The 26,142-nt window shown below is 44.5% G+C and overlaps 1 protein-coding gene across 2 annotated transcripts in view; it reads left to right on the plus strand.

Annotated features, from left to right (window-relative positions):
• The window catches only part of LOC144599564 (ephrin type-B receptor 1), a 424,097-nt gene that overhangs the window by 341,706 nt on the left and 56,249 nt on the right, over positions 1-26,142 (plus strand). For both annotated transcript variants that reach the window (XM_078410599.1, XM_078410600.1), the window contains exons 7-11: positions 7,097-7,259; positions 13,227-13,335; positions 13,735-13,799; positions 24,468-24,590; positions 24,771-25,018. In XM_078410599.1, coding sequence (XP_078266725.1) covers positions 7,097-7,259; positions 13,227-13,335; positions 13,735-13,799; positions 24,468-24,590; positions 24,771-25,018 — 708 coding nt within the window. The remainder of the gene's footprint in view (positions 1-7,096; positions 7,260-13,226; positions 13,336-13,734; positions 13,800-24,467; positions 24,591-24,770; positions 25,019-26,142) is intronic.

The raw sequence follows: 26,142 nt of genomic DNA on the forward strand, positions 1-26,142 counted from the left end.
AATGGTTTCATAGCGCAGCCTTTTTCTGCTAGGGCACATCCATCAACAACTAATTTCTGATCGTTTTACTTTGACCATCAACTAGTTATGGAAGCATCAACTGCTACTTATGACATCAAACCTTTAACCAGTTGTAGGATCAAGTGGTTAAATAGTCTCTTTTTTCTTATTCTTAATTATTTTCTTGCTCCTGCTCTTATATGTGAGCAAATTAGTAGGCAATTAAGCTTCCACTAAAGTTTTGTTGCAGAGGCAGAAAAAAAATAGTTGAAGCTGAATTTAAAAAAATGCTAAATATGCTATCTTTCTCAGGACTCTGGCCAAGAGTCTGTGGATCAATGCTCTTATATCTTAGTGGTCAGTGTAGCAGAAGACTCGAGCAGAACACCCTTCTCAAGCAAATCCTGTTAGTGTTAAATGCTAAGCGCATTAAGGGTTGGACATTTGTGCTGGGCCCGCTGTTTCTTTCCCATTTTTGCACCTACCTTCAGCTGTTGCAACTCAAATCTGCTTTCCCTTCTTCCTGGCACCTGTGAACGTAAAATAAGTGGTTCTAGGCGTTCTGCTCATTCTCTGCAAGAGGCATGCCACAGTAAATCTGCCCTGGAACTACAATGCCACAAATTGCAACATAAGTAAAATATTGACTTTTAACAAGTTGATTCCAAATATGCATTCAGTGAGAATGCCTTTAGCAGAGGGATTGATCTGATGATATCCAGAGTAATGTATTGTTCCATTTGGATGTATTGCTTTGATTTAAATTTTCCCATCAAATAAACTCCTGCATCTTTTGATGTCCAACAGACAAGAAAACTATTTGTACTTCCCCCAGAGTGAGCATAATGGCTTAAAATGCCAGTTATTAAGGAATTACAGCCTTTTTCAATACGTTGGTAATTTGCCATTGCATTTTCATTTTGTACCTCCAGAGATAGGTCGAATTTTAATGACAAAGTCATTCAAATGGTTCCATTTTCACATCCCTTCAGAAACTAATGTGGGCTCTCAGACAACACAGAGAAAAGCTTTTCTCCTCAACCCATCAAGCCATTGTAATGTCTACATCTGCCACTTTAATCTCACAGTTGGCACGCATTGTTTAGCTTTCCACTTTTTCTCTCAACTGTGGAAGTACTTATTTAAATTTGTGACGTTTAGTTGCAATCTTTCTCACAGGAAGGCAGTGGCTCCAAATCCTACACCAGGAATTGTCTTCATAATCGTCAGGTAATATTTCAGCCGCATCCTGAATAGGGAACACTGCTCAGAACAGAGAAGTGCTGTCGCTTTGATTAACTGTCTTTCTCCCCTCTTACAAAGGTTTAAAAGATCACATAGCATCTTTTGAAGAGCCAGATTGCTGTACTCCATGCCTTGGTTTTACTGCTGGGCAGAGAGGCAATCTAAGCAAATGAGTATTAAGTAATTATCAGTAGAGAAATGCAAATACAAATGTTGGAAATGCATAGCAGATCAGGCAGAAGAAGAGAAAAATCTAGTCCTTTTTCATCTCAATCCCACTTCAGATTAATTGCAGAAATGTTAGGAACTTTGGAAATAGAGTGAAACCTTCCTGAGAGGGCAGAAGGGAATGGAAGTGTGTAGTGTGGAAAAAGAAACTGACCACTGGTTTAATAAGCATGCTTTGCTTAAATAACTTCAGAGGATACAAAAATACTCAGAAGGGCAGGCAACATCTGTGGTGAGAGAATATAGAAGAGTGCAGCACTGATCCTTTGCCCACATGACACTAATTTAAACTGCATATCTCCCTGCATGCGGGCTCTATCCCTCCATTCGCTGCCAGTTCATGTGGTTGTCTGAATGCCTCTTAAATAGTGCTTTTGTATGCTTCCCCTGGCAATGTTTTCCAGGCATTTACCACTCTTTATATCAGAATCGCCGTCACATAACTCATTTTTAGATTTTCACCCTTTCGCCTTAAACCAATGGCCTCTAGTATTTAAAATGTACACACTGTGAAAAAGGACTCTACCTATGCCGCTCATAATTTCATATACTTCTATCAGATTGCGACTCTGCCTTCAACACTCCAGAGAAAACAATCCAGGTTTGCCCAACCTCTCCTTATAGTGAATGCCCTCTAATCCAGGCAGCATCCTGATGAGTCTTCTCTGCACCCTCTCCAGTCTTCACATCCTTCCTGTAATGGGGCACACAAAGCTCCAAATATGGCCTAATCAATGTTGCAATATGACTTCCTGATTTTTATACCCGATAATCCGACCGATTAAGGCAAGCATGATATATGCAGAAGCAGAACAAAGATTTAGTTTAGTTTCGAGATACAGCATGGAATCAGGCCCTTTGGCCTAACAAGTTTATACGGACCATCGATCATTCATTCACACTAATTCTACATGATCTCACTTTCTCATCCACTCCCTTCACACCAGGGGCATTTTCAGAGACTAATTAATTTTCAAACCCATACGTCCTTTAGGTTGTGGGAAGAAACCGGAGTACCCAGACTAAATCCATGCAGTCAATAGACAATAGGTGCAGGAGTAGGCCATACGGCCCTTCGAGCCAGCACCACCATTCAATGTGATCATGGCTGATCATTCTCAATCAGTACCCCGTTCCTGCCTTCTCCCCATACCCCCTGACTCGGCTATCCTTAAGAGCTCTATCTAGCTCTCTCTTGAATGCATTCAGAGAATTGGCCTCCACTGCCTTCTGAGGCAGAGAATTCCACAGATCACAGGGAGAATATGCAAACTCCACACAGGCAGCAGTGGATGTCTAGATTGAACCAGCGTCTCTGACACTGTGTGGTGTGGCTACGTCACCGTGTCACCCTTTGACTCATCGGGTTGACGCTGACTGTCGATCACTAGTTCTATGTTAGCCCACTTTCACCACTCCCTACACATTAGGAGCCATTTTACAGAGGCCAATTAACCTACAAACCCGCACATCTTTGGGACGTGGGAGGAATCCAGAACATCTGGAGGAAACCCATGTGGTGGTAGCAGGAACATACAGACTCTACCCACACAGCACCCGAGGTCAGGATCAAACCAGGTCTCTGGCTCTGTGAGGCAGCAGAGCCACTGTGTCACCCACATTAATTCAGTATTTTAGAGTTCATTTGGTAATTTAGAGTGTTGTTAATTGTTTTGAACTGAAAAGGGGGATGAATGCCGGATTCAGTGGTGATTTTTCGAGAGGAGTTGGATAAATAACACAGGGCTGTTGGGAAAGAGCAGAAGAGTGCAACGCGTTTAAGAAACACTTGCAAAAATTAGAAAGTACACGATGGGCTGGTTGTCCTGTCCCAGTGATGTAGCTTTCTGGGATTGAAGTGAGCCAAGCCTAAGTATAAAATATGTTGGGACTGATACATCAGTCCTTGCTAACACTGGTTCTAGTTTTCAATGTAGTCGTTGCTTTGTAATCTGATTGCGTGATTCTGGACCGTTACATCGGGATGGGAATGGTCACTGGGCTCTTTCAGCAGAGCTCCTGAGGGAAAAATCCTACGTGTTCAGCCCTCAGCCAACCTTTCCGAAGGACAAAGCATTAAACGCAGAGGAAAATATACCCCCTGTTCCAAACCAAATCATTTAATTATCATCAAATTGGTTTAGTGTTGGACTGCCTGTGATTGCATTTGCTGCCCATCACTGACAAATATGGCTAGTGTGAACCACTGCTTCAAGTCAACTGCTAAAAAGCCTGATAAACTGTTCGAAGCATTAGTGGCTAATTAGTTTCTAATTAGCCATGGTTGTACTGAAACTAAAGACAATGTCTTATTAATCAATCTGGCCCAGAATTTCCTCTTGTGTCATTCATACTGTTGCTGTGGTACTTTTAATTATAGTAGCATATCCAACATAGCATCTTAATAAAGAACCAGGATAGTATTTATAGCACCCTATCTGGCCATTTGGCCCAGCAATCCTGTGCTAGAAAATAGCTCAAAAATATAATGCAACTGGATACCCAGACAAATTAGATCATTTGAAGCAAGTAATGTAAAAGGGTTTACTGAGCTTGCCTTTATTTTGGTATCTTTCATATCCTCAGTCTTCTTCAAAGCTACCTTGTCTGCCAGGTGAAGTGGTTCTGAAGTTAGTGCCCATGGTCAAGTGGAAGACATGGAACCAATTTACTTTTGGAAATTTCCTGGCAGTTATCATCCACAAATCCGTTGTTGCAAAATGGCTCCATGCAATCTGCTGAAGCTTTCCAGTTGCACTGCTCAGACATGACCTACATGTGGCAGAAGAGGAATCGCTCACTCTGAGTTCCAGCCACTTCTTTAGGGACTTGAAAATAATGAAGATGGGATAGGAAGAGGAGAGCAAGTCACCCAATCATCCCTGCAGCTGGAAGAATGGTGAATTGGCCCCTGTAAAAATACCATTGCCCCTAATCCCGTGTTGGGAGTGGATGAGAAAGTGGGATAACATAGAACCAGTATGAATGAGTGAACAATGGTTGACGTGGACTTAGTAGGACAAAGGGCCTTTTAAGATACAGCATGAAAACAAGCCCTTTGGCCCATCGAGTCCACACTGACCATCAATCACCCATTTACTCTCATTCATGTTATCCCACTTTCTCTCATCCACTCTCTACACACTAGGGACAAGTTTACAGAGGCCATTTATTTACAAACCAGAGAGGAAACCAGAGCACTTGGAGGAAACCCAAGCAGTGAAGAAAGAATGTTCAAACTGCTCACTGACAGCAGAGGTCAGGATCGAGCCCAGATCTTTGGCTGTGTGAGGCGGCAGCTCTACCAGCTGTGCCACTGTCATGGAATGTTGCGATGCTGTATATCTAAACTCTACAAAAAGGCACACAATAGCAATGATATTATGAATTGGTATCTTTTTTGGTGTTGAACAAAGGATAAATATCGCCAAGATAGTGGAACCTCCAACTTCTCATTCAGTTGTCCAATTGAATTTTTCATGTCAAGGGATTAATATTTCACCAGAAAGAATGCAGTTCACCTGGTATAACATTAAACCATTAACTCAGATTCCGCTCAAATCCCAGTGGTGGCATTGAATCGATGATCTTTCAACTCCGAGGTAAACGAGCTAAGACTGTGCCCATGGGCATAAAATATGGCATTTTACTATTTAGAGTAGAGCAACAGTTGACATAGAGTCTTACCAACACTCATGCCTAATCACATTGTTGCATCGGACTATCTAGTCATTTATATCATTGCCATTCTTCCGACCTTGACCGGTGCAAATTGGCTGCAACGTGACAAGAGTGCATCTTAATCGCAAAGTGCCCTGGGATGTTAGAAAGCTTTGGAAAGATGCAATATAAATGCAAGACTTCCCAATTGTCATTGAAACTTCTAGGGCCCAACTGGCAGGACGTAAGAAGGATACGTTCCCTGGCTGAGGAGTCTAGAATCAGAGTCATAATTTCAGAATAAGGAAGGAGTAAACAATTTAGGGTGTGAGGAGGAGAAATGTCTTCAATTTTTGGAATTTCCCACCTCAGACATTATAAAAGCTCAGTCATTTAGTTCATTCTGGATATTAAGGGAACCATGGGTTATAAGGATACTGCAGGAACTTGGTACTGAGGTAAGGGATCAGTCAGGATCTTGATTAATGGCAAAACAGATTGGAAGGGCTGAGTGTGTTACACCTGCTCCTCATTCTTATAAAATCATCCACCATGGATAGAGGCTCCATTGGGTCACACTAGTTGTCATGTACTACTCTTTACTACCTCCTATCTTTATTGGACTTTATCCTGTATCTGTGCACTGTACACAGCTCGATTGTGATCATATATAGTCATATCGCTGACTGGATAGCAAGCAACAGAAAACTTTTCACTGTACCTCAGTGGACGTGACTATAATACACTAAACTGCACTAAATTAAACTGAACTAAACTACACAGTCCACGTCTTTCGGATGCGGGAGGAATCTAAAGCACCCGGAGACAAGCTGGAAACAAAGGTCAGGTACAAGCTCCGTCCAAATGGTACAAGGTCAGGAATGAACCCAGGTCTCTGGCGCTGTGAGGTAGTGGTTCCACTGGCTGCACCACTGTGCCACCCCAGGATGGTACTAGGCTGCCTTCTTCCTCACATTAACATTGACATGTAAATGGCCAGGTCACAATTGACGTTAATCCACCTTGTACATCCTGTCAAGTCCAGAGCTTCTCGGTTGTCAGAGCTCTGTGTTAATCTACTGAACTCTCCCGATGTTTGTGTGTTGTCAAACTCAGTAACTCAGCTGAGATCATTTTTATGAAGTCATCCTGCTGCATTGGTGTGATTTACACTGTGGTGGCTGCACACTTTTTAAACCATGCCAGCAACTTTAGGGAACTGCTCTTATGTAACCACACTGATCTGGGCAGTCATTGATTAGTTCTGGGAAGAGATAGACCCCCCACAGCAGAAATGGCAAGAGACTGGGTGAGTGGAAAACACAAACGATAAGCTCATTCCTCTTTGCAGGTGATAAATAAAAGCAGCAGAATACGTTACCCTGTTTCTGCATGCAAGTTCTTCCACTCCATGCTGGCCCCGTTTAACGAACAGGTTACGTTTTTGTAGATGATTTTGTCTGCAAGTCATGAAATACACTAAAATCACTCTGTGGGAACCGTACCTCCACAGTATTGTGATGAATGGCGACAAAGCAATGACAATTTATAGAAGTGGGGGTGGAGGGAACTAGTATGTCGTTCATCGTTACACGTGTATGTATGTACATCAAAATTAAATGTATTAATATTATGGGAGCTCACTCGTAGGTAGGGAGTGTGAGTCAGGCACTGGTAGCCTGGGGCAGCCTATACTTTTGTAGCACGTCTGGTGCTTTGGAGTGGGAGTGAGTTTCGAGGCATTTTTTATGCAGCAAGTTCCTGAGATCTGAAAGGGCTGAGGAAGCAGAGCCCATGATAACACTCCAAAGGGAATTGGATGAGAAGAAGTTTGAAAGCCTGCAGGCCAAGAAAGAAGGAGATTGTTTCCAACAGGTCAGCCCAGGCACCATGAGGTGGTTGGCATGCAACCTTGATGTATTATTCTGCAATAAAAAGCGGGTGAGTGTGCTTTGTCTTTCAGGATCAGAACGAGTACAATTCCTCAGTGGTGAAGAGCCTAACGAATACAGCTCGCATTGAGGGCCTGCGGCCTGGAGTGGTGTACGTGGTGCAGGTGCGAGCCAGGACAGTCGCCGGCTTCGGGAAGTACAGCGGCAAAATGTGCTTCCAAACACTGACAGATGGTAAGCCTGGCAAGCGGGATGCTGCCAAGGGAGGTAGATTGCGGTGTTTGCAAAGATCTTAATTAACTGGGAGAGGTAACCCCCCTCCCCCCCCCAATATTGACAGTGGCCATCTTCCATCTTCTGGCAGGCAGGGAGGCCGGAGAAGGAAAGTGAAAGAAATAAAAATGGGGCTTGCAGTTCATTAATCATCTGATGTTTTCCACCTGTGGCTCTGTCTTTCCTTCTACGTCTGAGATCCCTGGCCTGGCTCCATTATGAATTCCTGGCAGTGTGAGTGGACCACACCAGGAACATACCCGTAGAGAGAGGACTGGCACTGCCACTCCAGCCACCAGCACCTGTGTTGAAATGGTGCCAAAGGTGATCAATCTCTCATGTTGGGTTCTCTGTTTGGAATCTGGTTACATCTAGTTTGTTGCAACCTCTGGCTCTTCGGCTTTCATTACAGCTGTTTAAAAACAATGTTCACCTGGAATATTAACAAAAGCAAAGCTGTTGTATTCAAGTGGAAAGCCTAGAAAATAGGTGAGAGAAAATCCACTTGTGTTTGTTTATTTTATGTGCATTTGGGATTTTTTTTCCGTATTTGTGCATGTTTCCTGGTGAAATATGAATCATCACGAGACATGGGTGAGGTGCAGGATAGTGGAGGGTGGCTAATGTTGTGCCTCTGTTGAAGAATGGCTTCAAGGAAAAGTCTGGGAACCATAGACCAGTGAGCCTAACATTTGTGGTAGGCAAGCTACTGGAAAGTATTCTGAATGATATATATATATGCATTTTGATAGTCAGCAAGGTTTTGTATGTGGCAGATCATTCATTATGAATCTGAGTTTTTTTGAAGAAGTAACAAAAAAGGTTGAAGAAGTGTAAAGCCATTGTCTATATGGACTTTGGCAAGGCATCTGATAAGGTTCAGCATCGTTGGCTGCTTTGGAAGGTTGGGTCACATGGGATTCAGGGAGAGCTAGCCGACTGGATGGAGAATTGACTTCATGGAAGAAAGCAGCAGGGTGATGGTGGAAGGTTGTTTTTCAGACTGGAGGCCTGTGACTCGTGATAAGACTCGGGGATCAGTGCTGAGCCCTTTGCTGTTTGTGGTTTATATCAACAATTTGGATGAGAATGTCGAAGTTGTGATTTTTAAGATTGCAGATGACACTAAAGTGGATGGTCTCGTGGATAGCGAAGATGGATTTTAAAGATTATAGCAGGATTTAAAAGACATTTGGACAGGTGCATCGATAGGAAAAGTTTAGAGGGATTGGGGCAGGTGGGATTAGATGGGGAAACTTTGTCAGCATGGCAAGTTGGGCCAAAGGGCCTGTTTCCATGTTGGACCAGTCCATGACTCTCAGTACCTCCCATGGAAAAATTGGACCTGGTACTTTCAGGCACAGTTCCCCCCAGTGCCAATGTTATCAATGTGATCGATGTGCACAAAGCATATTACATTAGTATTTGCCTGACAGTTGAAATCATATCAGAATGTTGCGATTTACAGCCTGTGAAATGAAATCACAGTTCAGCAATGAATATGTTACGCTGACAGCAGTAAAACCTACCTGATTTAATATTAAGATATCATTGCAACGTGTTGAATATCAGTCCCATGATATATATTTCTATAAAAAGTTTTACATTACTTCTTTACTTTTCAATGCATGCCTTTGGAAATAAACCACAATGTTTGGTTTACTTTTAATACAACTTAATTAATTTGATTTTTGTTGCATTTGGTTTGTGATCCCAAACCGCATTTTTCCTAACCCACTCCCACTAAGATTCTCGTTTTCCATGTTTTTCATTTCTTTGGCAGACCTTTGAGTTTAAGGATGACATACGTCTTGTTCTGGTATTGGGTTCTAAGATGGCCTGGGTTAATGAGCTCGAAAGGGAATAATGAGACTTGTGCAGACACAAAGGGTAGCACGGTGGTAGATCATCTGCCTTATATCGCCAGAGACCCGGGTTTGTTCCTGACTACAGGGGCTGTCTGTACGGAGTTTGTACTTTCTCCCCATGATAGGCCTGGGTTTTCCCCAGGTGCTCTGGTTTCATCCAAAGATATACAGGTTTGTAAGTTAATTGGCTATGGTTTAAAAAAAAATTGTTCCTAATGTGTAGAATAGTATTAGTGTGTGGGGGTCACAGATCCTGTTTCCACACTTTATCTCTAAAAAAAAACATCCTTCAACCACTTTCTCTGTTCTCCTGGAAATCTCTTGGAGGAGAGAAATCCCAGGATGCTGCCAGGGATGAAGGGCTTCGGCTATGAGGAGAGACTGAGCAGACTGGGGTTGTTTTCCCTGGAGCAGAGAAGGCTGAGAGGGGACATGATCGAGGTGTACAAGATCATGAGGGGCATAGATAAGGTAGATGGCGGGGAACTTCTTCCACTGGTGGAAGGTTCAACAACGAGGGGACATAGATACAGGGTAAGGGGAGGGAGGTTTCGGGGGGATGTGAGAAAGAACTTTTTCACCCAGAGGGTGGTTGGAGTCTGGAACTCACTGCCTGGGGTGGTGGTGGAGGCGGGAACACTCACAACGTTTAAGAGGCATTTGGATGGGCACTTGAAATGCTACAACATTCAAGGCTACGGTCCAAATGCGGGAAAATGGGATTAAAATTAGACTGTGTTTGGTAACGGGCGGCATGAACACGATGGGCCGAAGGGCCTCTTTCTGTGCTGTAGGACTCTATGACTCTATGAGAGTGTTTGTATGGGGATTCTGCTGACAGGCAGGTGCACAATGTGGCCCGCACACATGAGGTTGTTGAGCAATGTTGTGGGAGGTTGACCAAGGAGGAGACTCTCATGTTGGTTTGCTCATTCCGAACTTGGGGGATCTTGTAGGGGCAGTATCTTCAAATAGTCCAGGTGTCAGAAGGAGTTGGATGGAGATGAGGGATGAAAATTTGCAGGAATCATGGAGAAAGTGCCAGGGAAATGGACTGGGACAGCCCATGCAGAGGGCAAACATGGGCACAGTGGGTTAAATGTTTACCTCCTGTGTCGTAACAATTCTCTGAATGTAAGTAAGTGACAATCTTTGTTTTAAAAATATGCTCCTCATTGGCTCAGTGGAGAGTTGCTGCCTAACAACACTTGCAGCACCAGATACATAGACAATAGGTGCAGGAGGAGGCCACTTGGCCCTTCGAGCCAGCACCACCATTCAATGTGATCATGGCTGATCATTCACAATCAGTACCCTGTTCCTGCCTTTCCCCATATACCTTGATTTTGCAGAGCCCTAAAAGCTCTATCTAACACTCTTTTGAATGCATCCAGTGAATCGGCCTCCACTGCCTTCTGAGGCAGAGAATTCCACAAATTCACAACTCTCTGGGTGAAAAAGTTTTTCCTCATCTCGGTTCTAAATGGCCTACCTCTTATTCTTAAACTGTGGCCCCTGATTCTGGACTCCCCCAACATCAGGAACATGATTCCTGCATCTACCGTGTGAAGTCCCTTAATAATTTTATATGTTTCTAAGATCCGCTCTCATCCTTCTAAATTCCATTGAATGAGCCTAGTCGCTCCATTCTTTCATCATAAGACACTCCCGCCATCCCGGCAATTAACCTTGTGAACCTACGTTGCACTCCCTCAATAGCAAGAATGTCCTTCCTCAAATTAGACCAGAGACCCAGGTTCGATCCTGAACACGGGTGCTGTCTGTGCAGAATTTGTGCGTTCTCTCCGTGACCATGTGGGTTTTCTCCAAGACCTCCGGTTTCCTCCCACACTCCAAAGACGTACAGGTTTATAGGTTAACTGGTATAAGTGTGTAAATTGTCCCTTGTGTGTGTAGGATATTGTTAATGTGTGGGGATCGCTGATCGGTGCAGACTCGGTGGGCCTAAGGGCCTTTATCTCTAAACTAAACTAAAACTAAACTGGCCTGAGATTTAGAGGTTGAAATTTGGCTTTCCTGATCTAGTGTGACCAGTGGAGAGGATTCTTTGGCAACTCGCAGTACAGCCCTCCCAATGTCCTTCTGACGCTTGAGAATTGGATCGGGAGTTTGACAATTGGTCACCAGTGTTTCCACACTAACTTTGCCTGCCGTGTCCATTCCATTTGGCCCATTCTCAGTGCTGGGAAAGATGCAGTGATAGAGATCAATACAGCAGTGAACTCTCTCCCACAAGGACAGCTCCTCGCCTCCTCCTTGGTCACACCACCTTGCGATCTTTGAGAGCCGTGAGGTTTACTCGCTGATCACAACATGGATATCAGAGCTGTACATTAGCTGAAATGGATTTTCTTTCTGTGCAGCTGAACAGATTAATGTTATGCTGGACAGTTTTCCCATTTTGTCTGCAGTGCAATCCGACAGGGGATTTATCATTTTGTGCAACACAAATTCTTATTATCGACTGAAAAATTCAGGATTATTGGATGTCGGAGGGAAGTGAAAAAACGCTGAATTTTTCTTGCAGTAAAATAGAGTAAATATATTCATTGAAGGATGCCTGCAGCATATTAATAAATAAACAGGACTGAGAATCATCAACTGAGCTTGTGAGTCAAAAGATTGAAGGTGCATTCTGGTTTTACCAGGAGCAGATAAGTTACAGAATGTGAGGGGGAAATTAACAATTCAATCGTTGTGAAGCAGGGGAAGTCCAATCTGGTAACGTGCAGAGGAAGATGGCTCTTCCCATTCACCTGAACACAAGGTGATGCCTTTGAACCAACCCATCAAAACTCAACACCATGCCCACAAAGTGGATGATGAGAACTTCAGAGCTGAGATTGAGAGTAGGTCATCGATCCTTCAAACTCGCTCTGTTATTCATCAAAAGCGTTGCTGATCTTTAATCAGCACCATTTTCTTGCAACATTGTCCACATCATTATTATCGAGAAATCTATCAACCAGTGCTTTGAATTAACACAGCAACTGAGCCTCTGTAGCCTTCCCAGGTGCAAATCCCAAAGACCACCACCCTCGGAGTGAACACATTTCTCTTAAATAGCCCACCTCAGTCTCAAACTGTGCCACTAGTTCCAGACTCCTCAGTCAGGGGATGCACCTTTTCTGAATATTATCTGTGAAACCTTTAAAGAATTTTGTTTACTTCAATGAGATCTCTTCTTATTCTTCGAAACTCTTGGAGAATATCGGCTGAGTTGACTCAATCTCTCCATTATGGTGGTGGGCCCATCATCCAGTGAACCTTCACTGCACTGCCTCAGTGACAAACAAAGACAAGGCAATGCTCTTGATTACATCTATGGAAAAGGCACAGAAGTTGAAAGCCTGAATATCTAAGCTTAAGACCAGTTTCTTCCACACTGCTTTATGACTCTTGAGCAAATCACACATTGATTCTGATTCTCTCTCCACAGATGCTGGCAAACCTGCAGAGTTTTCCCTGCATTTCCTGTTTTTTTCATTGTGCTCTTTCTCACATGCAGAGCTCATTCAGTTAGAGCCCCGGCATAGCTTGTGACATCCAACCTTGCTATTCAACCAGCATCTGGCTCTCCCAGATCCGTGACCCAGTTCTTTCCTCTGACCATAATTCCAAACATTTGGAATGCAATTCTGACTGAACTCCCTTTAAAGAAAGCATGATTCCCAGAATCCATAATTTTTTTAGACCATCTTCCACAAACTAGAAGCAAGAGCTTTGCAATTTAGAAGGCAAAAATGAAATACAGTGTGGGATGAGTTAGCCTAACTCAATTACAAGGCAATTTAAACAGAAGCCTAAAAGCAAAGTCAGTGATAGGCAGGAAATACACTTATAGAAGATGCCGCGGGTTTGAGTGTGATGCTGTCAGAGTGCATTTGACATGCATTCTATGTCAACATAAACTAGCACAAAGTGGTGCTGATGCATTTGAATCGGAGCCTCCAGTCTTAACCTCCTTTGATCGCCTCACTTATCATTGCATTGGTTGGCAGTGAACTTTCTCACCATGTTCCTATACTCTTCCTTGCAGATGACTACAAGTCTGACCTGAGGGAACAGTTGCCGCTGATCGCAGGCTCAGCAGCTGCGGGTGTGGTCTTCATTGTCTCGCTGGTGGCCGTCTCCATCATCTGCAGCAGGTTGTTATGAATGTGGATCGTCCAACACTCAGAAACAGAGCTGTAGTATTTTTATTGACGGTACTGAAAGTTAGGAGTAAGATGTCTTATGTCTGAAGGCAGCACAGGTCAAAAAAATTAATATATCACTGTGCAACGCCCAAAAGAAAGCGAAGAGAAAGTGGGGTGGATGATTAATAAGGACAACATCCAAGAGTCCAGAAAGTCTTGCTGTCTACAACAATATGTGTCACATTATCAGAGTTTTAATTGAAAACACAGCAGAAATGCTCAAAGATAATTTCAAATATTTCACGCAGTCTGGCGTTAGTCTAAATAATCACGTCAATTAGCTCTCTTGTGTCTCTTCAGACGACATAGCTGTTCCGACCATTCACTTCTTTGTTTTTTTTGGTGCAGGAAACGTGCTTATGGTAAAGAGGCTGTGTACAGCGACAAACTTCAACATTACAGCACAGGGCGAGGTGAGTGAGCCCCCAGAGAAAACACCAGCAACGTAGTTCAAATCTTACTGCTTCCTTTAGGAAAGGGGGAAAAAACCCCAACTGGGAGCAGAAAGATGGCCTCAGTCGCATGACCACAACCACAGCTGAATTTTCTGCTGGCAGAACTAGCCACCATCCATCCTCGTTGAGGCTACATGTAGCTGTCCTACTCCAACGCAGAAGAATCTTAACTGATTTCAAATGTGATGATATTGGTAGAGCCAATATCTCACAGCTCCAGAAATCCAGAACCAATCCTATGTTATCTGTGTGGAGTTTTAACGCACAGTTGTCACCATGTGGGTTCTTCCAAATGTTCCGTTTAGTTTAGTTTTGAGATACAACGTGGAGAATGGTTTAGTTTACTTCCACATCCCAAAGCCATGCAGGTGGGTCAGTTAAGTTGACTCTTTAAATCACCTCGGAGATTGGTAGAATTTGGGAGATGACCAGGTGGAGAGAGTAAAATGGATGAGGGAAGGATTAGTGTGAAAATGGGTTGTTGATGATGAGTGTCCTCTTGCTGGGCTGAAGGATCTGTTCCTCAGATGTCTCACTCCATGAATCTATGAACTATAACAACTTGAATTTATAAAGCAGCTTTAATGCAGTGAATACTCCAATGTGGCTCATATCACTGCCAGACCATAGGAAATTACCATTGGAAATTACTTGACTTTGCCAGTTGTCCACTAAAGGTGGCACGGCTTATGGCAGGATAGCAGGGTGGATCTTGACATCTCACTTTTGGTGACAGTTTTTGGTGGATGTTTCTAGGATGCCGGCTGTGTAGTCCAGGTGGGTGCAGAAAGGTTAAGTGAATGAGCAGAGAGTGTGAGTGCAAAATCACAAACCGTGGACTGAAAGAAGATAAAGAGGAGTGTTTTGTGAACAGTGAGGATTGATGCATTATGTGGATTACACAAATTATTAAAGACTTGCAGCAGGATTCAAAAAGCTGCAGAAAGGCTAACAGAATATTAAATTATAGCTTGATAATTTAGGAGTAAAATCAGAAGGCATTTTTTTCTGTCTAAAATTAATGTCGATTGGTACTTCCAGCTCCTAAATGGCTGTAGATGTTGCTGTGACTGAAGCATTAAGGATTAAAATGCGAGAGTTTTGTTAGGTGAGTTAGCAATGGATGTGAAGCAGAGGTGGCTAACTGCAAACCATTAGCTTGCTCCGACTGCATGAAGTACAATGGGAGAGATGGAGGGATGCAGGACCAGGCCAGGATCCTCGGCTCCCCCTGCTACAGAGAGTCAGTCAGTCATAGAGCCACCATCTTGTGTCCGGTTGAAATGGGGGGGATTAAAACATTACAGTCGCCCTTGTTAGAATAATTAGGAAGATCATTTGATGGAGGAGTACGGAAATTACGAGGTCATGTTGCAGTTGTTCAAGACGTTGATGAGGCCACATTTAGAGTATTGTGTTCAGTTCTGAGCACCGTGTTATAGGAAAGATGTTGTCAAACTGGAAAGGGTACAGAGTTGATTTATGAGGATGTTGCCAGAACTAGAAGGTCTGAGCTATAGGCAGAAGTTGAGTAGGCTGGGACTCTATTCCTTGGAGCGCAGGAGGATGAGGGGTGATCTTATAGAGGTGTGTAAGGTCATGAGAGGAATAGATTGGGTCTCTTGAGTCTCTTGCCCAGAGTAGGTGAATCGAGGACCAAAGGACATAGGTTTAAGGTGAAAGGGAAAAGATTTCATAGGAATCCTCGGGGCAACTTTTTCACAAAGGGTGGTGGATGTATGGAACAAGCTGCCAGAGGAGGTAGTTAAGGCAGGGACTATCCCCACAATTAAGAAGCAGTTAGATAAGTACATGGATAGGACAGGTTTGGAGGGATATGAACCAAAGGCTGGCAGATGGGACTAGTGTAACTGGGACATGTTGGCCGGTGTGGGCAAGTTGGAATGAAGGGCCTGTTTCCACACTGTCACTCTATGACTAACTAATTATGAAGGGATGTAGTAGTGGAGGGTCTAGAACAAAGGAACATGGATATACTTGAATGTTGGACCAAGAGAGGCACGACACAGAGGATGGCATGACAATGGAATACACAAGCTAAATCATTGCTTGATGCAATGGTCTTGTCACCATTTAGAAACAGTTTATGTAGGTGTTTGAACTGAAGGGAAACGAGGGGTTTCTGGTGGCTAAGTGTGAAACTAGTTGACGTGCTGCCCCTGTAATAATAATAATAATAATAATGCATTACATTTATATAGCGCTTTTCAAACACTCAAAGACGCTTTACAGGGATTTCTAGAACATAGAGAAGTGAATAAATAGATAAATAAGTAAACGAACAGAAAAAGGAGACAGAAGGTAGGGTGACCTTCAGTGGTTGAAGGCAGTGCTGAACAGGTGAGACTTCAGTGATGTTTTGAATGTGGTGAGTGAGGAGGAGTCTCTGACGGTTTGGGGTAGTGAGTTCCATAGGGTGGGAGCAATGTGGGGTAAATGTTAATATGGGCAGGTTGGGGTAAGTTGCATGCTTCTGTCAAAGATAGACACAAAATGCTGCAGTAAGTCAGCTAATCAGGCAGCATCTCTGGAGAAAATGAGTAGGTGATGTTTCGGGTCGGGGCCCTTCATCTTCAGCCTGTGGCAGGAGCACAATGATTAAGCACATGGGACGAGCAAAATTGTTTTGTGCCGTTTCAGAAATTCCACCAGGCAACTCTTGTCCAGATTCACATATAAACCTGTGACACATTTCCAAGTCAGACACACATGGAATACGGTAATTCCCTGGGCACCGTTCCTTTACAGTAAGCATAGAACAACCATGAGAGAACAGCTCTGATCTAACTGAGAACCCCGTTTGTTGCCCAAGGTCCCAACCCCCGATCCAATTCAAAAGTGAGATCCAGACACCGCAATTTGGCCCTCAACCTAGGCCCCAACATCAGGCCGGGCCCCGATGCACAGAATCAACTGTCCACTTCCCTGATCCAGGCCCCAATATCCTGTTCACTATCTGACTCAGGCACCAACTCCAATGAAACCTGCAATCCAGATTCCAACCTCTGAAAGACATCCAAGTACCAATTTGATTCCTGGCTTCTTGATCCAACTCACAGAGCACTTGGCTTTATGACTGACTCATGATCACCAACACAACTCCCAATCTGACCCCTGACCGAGGCTTAAGTCGCCACCTTATTGAGGCTGTGCCTCATATAGATACTTTAACTGTGCCCTTGATGTTCTGGGGTGAGCCCACCATCCTCTGCAGCCTCTTGCATTCCACAACCCGTTAGGACATCCTGAACACTGATTTGACTGAAGCCTCATTGTGACACCCCATTCCCATGTTAAGGCCCCATCCTGCAACTCCAGGCATTGCCAGACTGCAGACCATACAGGTTTTGACCTTTGCCTCTCTCTTCTACGACGCTTTCACTCTCCAGGCCTTCTGCACTCTTGCGCTTCTGTCTGCAGTGGTGCAGCCCAACTTTTTGGTCTTTGGTTGTGGGCGAATCTTACTGCAGGGGACCCAGGACCAAAACACTTGGTGGGTTGCTGCAGATCAACTCTGGCTGCCTTGCTTGGTGCAGGTGAATTTCAGGCCAAGGAAGTTTCCTGGGTTAATACCCTCAAATGGGAATAATGAAACTTGTGCAGAAACAAAGAGTGGCACAGCGGTAGAGCTGCTGCCTTACAATGGCAAAGACCCAAGTTTGACCTTGGCTCCAGGTGCTTCCTGTGTGGGGATTTGGTACGTTCTCCCTGTAACCATGTGGGTTTACTCCGGGTGCCCCAGCTTCCACCCATATTTCAAAGACATGCAGGTTTGTAGGTTAATAGGCTTCTGTACATTGTCCCTAGTGTGTAGGATAAATCTAGTTTACAGATGATTGGTGGTTTGCGCGGACTTGGTGTGCTGAAGGACCTGCTTCCACACTGTATCTCTAAGCTAAACTAAGCAAAGATGTGGATGGCTAGTGATTGGTGAACTGTGAGCATGGAATAACACCAGGGTTAGACAACAGTTCCTTGAAGGATGTATGACTGCATGTTTTGTGCAGAGTAAATTCGGAGGAGTGTGTAACCAGCAGTAAATGGTAATGTGTCTGACAGTTTATATGGCACTGATGTATACACAGCACCCTGTTAATGGGAAGTTGTTAAGCTCCCAGATGGTGCCAGCTGGCTAATCACACTCATCTGAAAATATATCGAAATAAACACTGTCACAGCTCAAGATTGAATATATTCCCAAGTAATCTCAGTTTACATGAAAGTGTCAGGAAATTCTGAAATATGGTGAGTCTTAATATAGACACTTAACTTGATGCGGTCCCTCCAAATTGCTGTATTATGAAGACAGGACGGCTGATTTGTGAGTCTTTTCTCCAGTAGCAGCACATTTTGCATCCCCTTGCCGAGTGCTCACCTTAAGCACTTTGCTCTAATTGCGTTAGTCATTGGCAAAAACTGCTGGTTCATTGCTTTTTCATCTTAATTCTGTTTCTCAAGACCATTCAAGATAGCGAAGGCACAGAGTGTTTTTAGATCACTCCCTCAAGCCTTCTGTGTATTGCAGGCTGCGTGGGTCCACCAAGTGCGAGTGGGTCAGAGCAGTGATTTGGGATCTCTGTGCTTTCTTCCTCTTTGTTTTGGAATTGATCCATGATTTTTTGTAATGGATGTGGTGGGTGGTGTTATTCCCAGCAGAAGGTGAGGATGAAGAGATTTCTCAACTGCTCACCTGAGTGAACTGGTGAAGGGACAGGGAGTACAGCATTGGTTTTTTTGGCATCAGGGAGAGAGGAAGGTACTGGGAGATCAGGCAAGCCCAGGATATCTGAAGAGAGAATGGCAACAGGTGATAGATAGAGAAGGCAACAATGCGATATCAGAAAAGGGGATAGCATTGGGACATATGAAGTGATGGCTGCAATAGGATAGTGAGAGAGAGCATAGCACTGGGATATCAGGAGAGGGCAGTATTGGGATATTAGGAAAGGGGGTAGCATTGGGAAATAGGAAGAGAGGACAGCAATGGGGCATTAGGAAAGGGAATTACATTGGGAATCAGGAGAGTGTGAGCACTGGTATATCTGGAGAGAGGTCAGTATTGGGATATCAGGAAAGGGGCTACACTGGAAGATGAAATTACATGTATAAATAGGGGGAGGGAAGGGGGAGGGAAGTAGGGGAGATGAGATCAATATTTTTTGGCTGAGATGTTGCTGGGAGCTGCAGCACAGGTTTTTAAAAAAAGTTTTAAAGATACAGTGTGGAAACAGGCCCTTCGGCCCACCGAGTCCACGCCGACAATCAATCACCCATACGCTAGTTCTACGTTATCCCACTTTCGAATCCTACACATCAGGAGTGATTTACAGAAGCAAATTAACCGACAAACCTGCACGTCTTTATGTGGGTGAAAATCAAAGCACATGGAGAAAACCCACGTGATCACAGGGAGAATAGCAACAGGGCGGCACGGTGGCGCAGCGGTAAAGTTGCTGCTTTACAGCGAATGCAGCGCCGGAGACTCGGGTTCGATCCTGACTACGGGCGCCGTCTGTACAGAGTTTGTACGTTCTCCCCGTGACCTGCGTGGGTTTTCTCCGAGATCTTCGGTTTCCTCCCACATCCAAAGACGTACAGGTATGTGGGTTAATTGACTGGGTAAATGTAAAAATTGTCCGTAGTGTGTGTAGGATAGTGTTAATGTGCGGGGATCGCTGGGCGGCACGGACTCGGTGGGCCGAAGGGCCTGTTTCCGCGCTGTATCTGTATCTCTAAACAGAATGTACAAACTCCGCGCAGATTGAACCCGGGTCTTTGTGGTTCTGCGCCAATGTGATGATTTTGCTATTGAATGCTGAGAGTAGTTTGTTGGATTTCCCGTTCGAGATGGTGGTGACGATCAGAAAATTACTTATTTAAAGGAGCAACATTCTTACAGGACTCGATGAGCTTGCTGTGCAGTGAACATGCCACTCCTCAGCCCATACGTGAGTGTCGTCAAGGTCTTGGTAGGGACTGATACATCTTCTGAGGAGTTGCGACCTGAATTGAACATAATCACAAACCAAGATCCCCATTTCAGGGCTTATAATGGAAGGAGCATCGTTGATGCCACAGCTGAAGATGATTGGGCCCAGGGTACTGTGTGAGGGACAGGAAGAGACTGGCCTGGAACACGAGGAGCCAGAGTGAGGGAAGCACTGGAATGGCTGGAGTTGGAGGGAGGGAAGTTCTCAAGTGTGAAGAGGAATGTAAGGCTGTAGGAAGGGTATATGAAATGCCGGAATACGAGACGGAAGAAGCAGAGGTGGGGAAAACAGAGAGTGCAGCACAGTGATATCAGGAGACGATTGAATTGGGATAAGAGCAAGTGTGCTGGTTTGAGATGGCAAGGAATAGTTACTGGAATATCAGGGTTAATAACAAATGGTCTGTTTTGGAATATTTGGGACATCAGAAAATGAATGGTACTAAAATGTGAAGGACTAAGCTGTAAGAATATTTTCAGAAATATGTTATCCCAAGCAACTGCAGAGTATGTTGTACTGAAATACTGAAGATCAGTCTGGATTTAATATCATGGAAAAGATTGTGTTGGATTTTTAAAGTTGTTTGTAAGGGAACTAGTATTGGGATATCGGAGGATTGATTTTGCTATACAATGTTGAATTCACTGCCTTGAGGTACAGTTGGAGTTTGCTCAACCGGGATGCTATAGTATTTTTAGTGTCATGAAGTCCTTCGAGCTGAGACAGAGATTCATGCGCTAGCCTCATCTACTGCATCTGGTGAGATGTGGCCTTCTGTACATTGGCAAGACCAAACATAGACTTGGTGACCGTTTTGTGATCGTTCCACCAAGGCTAACTGGATCTCCCGGTTGCTAACCATTTGAACTCCCCATTCCCATCCTGCCCTCTCTGTCCTCAGACGTGTCCATTGCCAGAGTGAGACAGCATGCAAACTGGAGGAACAGCATCTCATAGTCCATTTGGGTAGCTTAAACCCAATGGTAGGAACATTGAATTCTCCAATTTTAGGTCATTATAAAACCCCCTTTCCTACTTTCCCCAATCCCTCACAGCTAGATCTTATCAGCAAGAGAGAGAGAGAGAGAGAGAGAGAGAGAGAGAAGGGACAGAGAGGAGAGAGAGAGAGAGAGAGAGAGAGAGAGAGAGAGAGAGAGAGAGAGAGAGAGAGAGAGAGAGAGAGAGAGAGAGAGAGAGAGAGAGAGAGAGAGAGAGAGAGAGAGAGAGAGAGAGAGAGAGAGAGAGAGAGAGAGAGAGAGAGAGAGAGAGAGAGAGAGAGAGAGAGAGAGAGAGAGAGAGAGAGAGAGAGAGAGAGATAGAGATAGATTGATTGAGAATGACACATCATTTGAACTGCACTTAACATTCCATGAGTGTGTGGGAGCAGACTTTCATATGGGGGTAACCTTATCCTGCCAAAGATCTCTGCTTAAACCTCGGCACTGTGAAATCGGATGTAAAGTATGTCAAAGAGTTTTAACATTAGTAGAGAATAGATTTATGTGCAGTCAATACTTCTATTACTGCAAAACAGTCACAATATTATATCAGCCGTCATCTTGGGGATGCTTTATAATGCACGAGAAAGATTGTGTTACCGATGTGGGCTCTGGATCAGTTTTCAGGCCCTAAATACTAACTGGTGGATTGGGAATGACCAACGTAATGGATGATTTAATGCCATTCCCCTTGCCCCCACTCCCCTGCATCTTGTAAATTGGACTGGGTACAACTCTGAACAACTAAGCAGCGTTCCCCAGAAATTCTGATTTGTGGTAGTGGACGCACTATGGGAAGGAGAAGTTGTTAACCTTGTTCAATTTTGTTTTAATAACAATGCAATTAAAGGGATTTGAGAACTTTAGACACCCAAAGCAGAGGAATGTAAAACTTGAGGTCATAGGTTTAGCGTGAAGGGATAGAGGGGATCTGAGGAAGAACCTCTTCACCCAGAGGATGCTTAGAATGCACTGCCTGAGAGGTGGTGGTGGCGGCAGGAGCTCTCATCGTGTTTAAGAAGTATTTAGGCAACCTCTTGATTCACCAAGTATGGGAGGTAAATGGATTAGTGTCCAGGTTACCTGATGGTCAGCATGTGCCTGGTGGGGTGAGGGGCTAGTTTCTCTTCCGTGTGAATCAATGACCCTAACTTATTTTACATATCCAGGGCTTAAGAATTTGTAGCAAATCTCGCTAAGCATCTGGCAAACGAACCAAAGGAAAATAAATGTTTTACACAACGACGTGTTAAGAGAATGGCAGATGCCATTTTAATAGGCAGCACAGTGGCACAGCTGGTAGAGCCACAGCTCCAGAGAGCTGGGTTCGATCCTGTCCTTGGATGAAGTCCATGTGGAGTCTGCACATTCTCCCTGTGATTGTGTGGGTGCTCCAATTTTCTTTCATGTCCCAAACTTGTGCAGGTTAGTAGTTTAATTGGTGACAGTAAATTATCCACAGTGTTGGAATCATGAGGGAGTTGTTGAAAGGTATGAGAGAATAAAATCAGGGTTATGAGAGGACTAGGTTAAGTAAATGGTTGATGATTGTGTGAATACAATGGGCCACAGGGCCTGTTTCCATGCTGTATCTAATTCTACTATCTTTCAGAGGAGAATTGGGGTCCATGTGAAAGGAGATCCTTGCAGGGCCATGGGTGCTGTGGCACAGATGCCTCTAGCAGCCAGCAAAAACTTAATGGGCTCAATGATCCCAATTCATGATGGTTCTCGCCCTCTGTCATGGACATGATGTGGATGCAAACACTTCTAGACATTATTGAGAGGTAGACAAAAAATGCTGGAGTAACTCAACGGGACAGGCAGCATCTCTGGAGAGAAGAAATGGGTGACGTTTCGGGTCAAGACACTTCTTCAGACTGAGTACAGTCAGAGGTAGTACAGGAGAGGAGCAGGCCATTCAGCCCCTCCGGTCTGTTCCACCATTCACTCACTACCACTTGTGCCTGAGTTCCATTCACAGCACCTTCATCCATTCCCTGTGGTAACACTCACAAAAAAAGCCACTAAAGTCGATTGATTGATTGATTGAAAGATACAGCATGGAAACCGGCCCTTTGGTCCACCAAATTCACGCAGACCATCAAGTACCTGTTCACACTAGTTCTATGCTATTCCACTTTTGCCTCCATTCCCTACACTTTGGGGGCAATATACGGAAGCCAATTAAACAAGCCCGCATGTCTTTGGGGTGTCGGAGGCAACTAGAGCACCTGGAGGAAACCTTCATGGTCACAGGGAGAATGTAAAAACTCCATACAGGCAGCACCTGAGATCAGGACCGAACCCGGGTGTCTGGCGCTATGAGGCAGCAGCTCTACCAGCTGCACCACATATACTCCATTAACCTAACATTTTTTTGTATTGGAATAGTTCCAATTTTTTGCCAGTTTTTGGTTATAATGTGAATTTGAACATTTTTTTCATGGGGAATTCTGTTACATACGGACCAACCTTATTTCCTTGGAGAAAGCCTGATTATTAAATCATAGCCGACCTTCTTGTGAAGGTATCACCACAGTGCAATGGAAGATTGATGATGTATTAACAAATCAGGGTGGTGTGTGACTTGGAGGGTAACTCGCAGGTCACCAAACTGTACTTCTCCATTCTGCTGGTGGAGTTTGCGGGTTCCCTCAAGGTTCAAGGGCTGATTACACCCCGAATAATTTAAAATCCATTTTGCTTCCAACCCTCCTTCATGGCAGAGGTGTGCACTGATCTACCAATCTACAATATTCAGCACCCTGGGCATTTCAACCAAGTACATTTTTGTTGATATCAGGCAGGATGCTCATCATCTGGGGGTCAATGTCCGCCCCCAGTCTCATTCACACCTACCAGATGTGCACAGCTGGATGAAGTTCTCACAAAGACGGACTTGTACGGCGGTGGGCTGTGGGAAGAAGAGTGACTTCCACTGACGTCCCTTAGAGATGGGGTCTCAGCACCACCCTGCTTGCCATTCAGTTTGCTCTCCAGCATGAAATGTGACTTTCATAAGTGGAGCTAGTTAAGAAAGGAATATAATAGCTGCAATGAATATTTCATGAACTGTTCAAACACTTGAACACTAATGTTTGATCAGAATAATTAAGATTCACTCCAGGTACTTGACCTCTTGGTCACAGGGACCTGATGGTTTTGTAATGAGGTGAGAAGAAATGCCAATGTATGCTGATGGACCTGACAGATGAGCAATATGCTGAGAGAAAGTGGAGCGGCAAACCTGATAGATTCATTTTAAATTCTCTTCACGCAATCAGATCCACCATCTTGCAACTGTTTACCTCTGGTGTAATGACTTCAAGTTGTTGAATTCCTCCAGCCAACCTATACGGTCGGGACAAGATATTTGTGCATTGAAAACCGAAGCAAACTTATAAACCAGGGGTTTCCCTCAATCGGGGGGGGATATGCAAAAGCCATCTCTTCACCACAATCTTTCGTACATAAAAATCAAAGTGTGATTTTTATTTTCCCCAGAATATCAGTGTTCTATATTCATTACAAGCGCCACAGTTAGAGAGGAGGATCCTGGCAGCTTTGCAACCTGTCGGCTGATTTAATTGATACCTACTGTCTGCTCTCCATAGGTTCCCCTGGGATGAAGATCTACATTGATCCATTCACTTACGAGGACCCAAATGAGGCCGTACGAGAGTTTGCCAAGGAGATTGATGTCTCGTGTGTGAAAATTGAAGAAGTAATTGGCGCAGGTATGTCTTGTAGAGTTTGAAATGTTGTGCACATTGACTTTTCTTCTCACGTGTGGGACTTGTGGTGGTATTGTAATTGAAGTATTTTTGTTTTTGGTTTGTACATTGTCTTTCTGATTTCCCTTCTGTTTACTTACCCTTGCTCTTGTGCACCCACATCCCCTTCCTTCCCCCACCCAGGAGAATTCGGGGAAGTGTATAAGGGCCGCCTCAAGCTGTCAGCAAAACGAGAAATGTATGCAGCGATTAAAACCCTGAAGGCCGCCTACTCTGAGAAACAGCGGCGGGATTTTCTGAGCGAGGCTAGCATCATGGGCCAGTTTGACCATCCAAACATTATCCGCTTGGAAGGAGTGGTCACCAAAAGTCGACCGGTGATGATCATCACAGAGTTTATGGAGAACGGAGCACTTGATTCCTTCCTAAGGGTAATTATTAAAGCAGCTTTTTGCTGGAGTAGGTCTGCTCTAGTAATTCCCAACTAGGGCGGCAGGGTGGTGCAGCGGTGGAGTTGCTGCCTTACAGCGCCAGAGACCCAGGTTCGATCCTGACTATGGGTGCTGTCCGTGCGGAGTTTGCACGTTCTCCCCATGACCTGCGTGGGTTTTCTCTGGGTGCTCCAGTTTCCTCCCAAACTCCAAAGACGAGCAGGTTTGCCGGCTAATTGCCTTGGTAAAATTGTAAATTGTCCCTGGTGTGTGCGGGATAATGTTAGTGTGATCGCTGGTCGGCTGGGACTTGTGTGCCAAAGGGCCTGCTTCCGCACTGTATCTGTAAACTACACTAAAGATAACTTCTTCCTGGTTTCTTGTAGAGTCAGGGAGAGAGATACCCCACAGAAACAAGGCCTTCGGCCTACTGTGTCCATGCTGATCCTTGACTACTCGATTTATATTATCCCCATTTCTATCTTTCACCCGTTCCCACCATATTTCACCATTCACCTACACACTGTCAATTCATTGTGGTCAATTAAACTACAAACCCACACATCTTTGGGACAGGGGAGGAAGCTAGAGGGTGTGCAGGAAACCCACACAGTCACACAGTGCAACTTCCACACATTTATCACCAGCGGTGAGGTTTGAACCTGGGTCTGTACGAGGGTGATGTTCTCCTCTCCAATCATCACGCAGAATACTTGCCCCTTTCCTCCCTGCCAGGGTGATGTTCTCCTGTCCAACTCCACTGTCCCTTTTGTCGTCCTGTCTTCTCCCCATTTCTTTCTTTTCTCCCTCCCTCTCCCTATCATTTTCCAAACCTCCTCTGCCTCCTCCAGTCTGCTGCCCTCTCCCACATCTTCTCCCAGATTTTCTTCACCTCCTCCTCTCCTTCTCCAGTCCTCCTTCAGGGTTATCCGCTCACATCTTCCCCCCCCTCCCACCCCAATTCTGCCCTCTGCAGCCTTTTTCCTTCTGCCCCATTCACGAGGACCAGTGGATCGCCGTACAGTCAGTCAGTATGCCTATGTTTAGACCTCCGTGAATATGATGTCAGAAATATTAGGCCTGCCCCTGAAGGCCAAAAGCTTGCTGTGTAAGGCTGTGTTTCA

The sequence above is a fragment of the Rhinoraja longicauda genome, chromosome 13 (assembly GCF_053455715.1).
Source record: "Rhinoraja longicauda isolate Sanriku21f chromosome 13, sRhiLon1.1, whole genome shotgun sequence".
Lineage (NCBI taxonomy): Eukaryota > Metazoa > Chordata > Chondrichthyes > Rajiformes > Arhynchobatidae > Rhinoraja > Rhinoraja longicauda.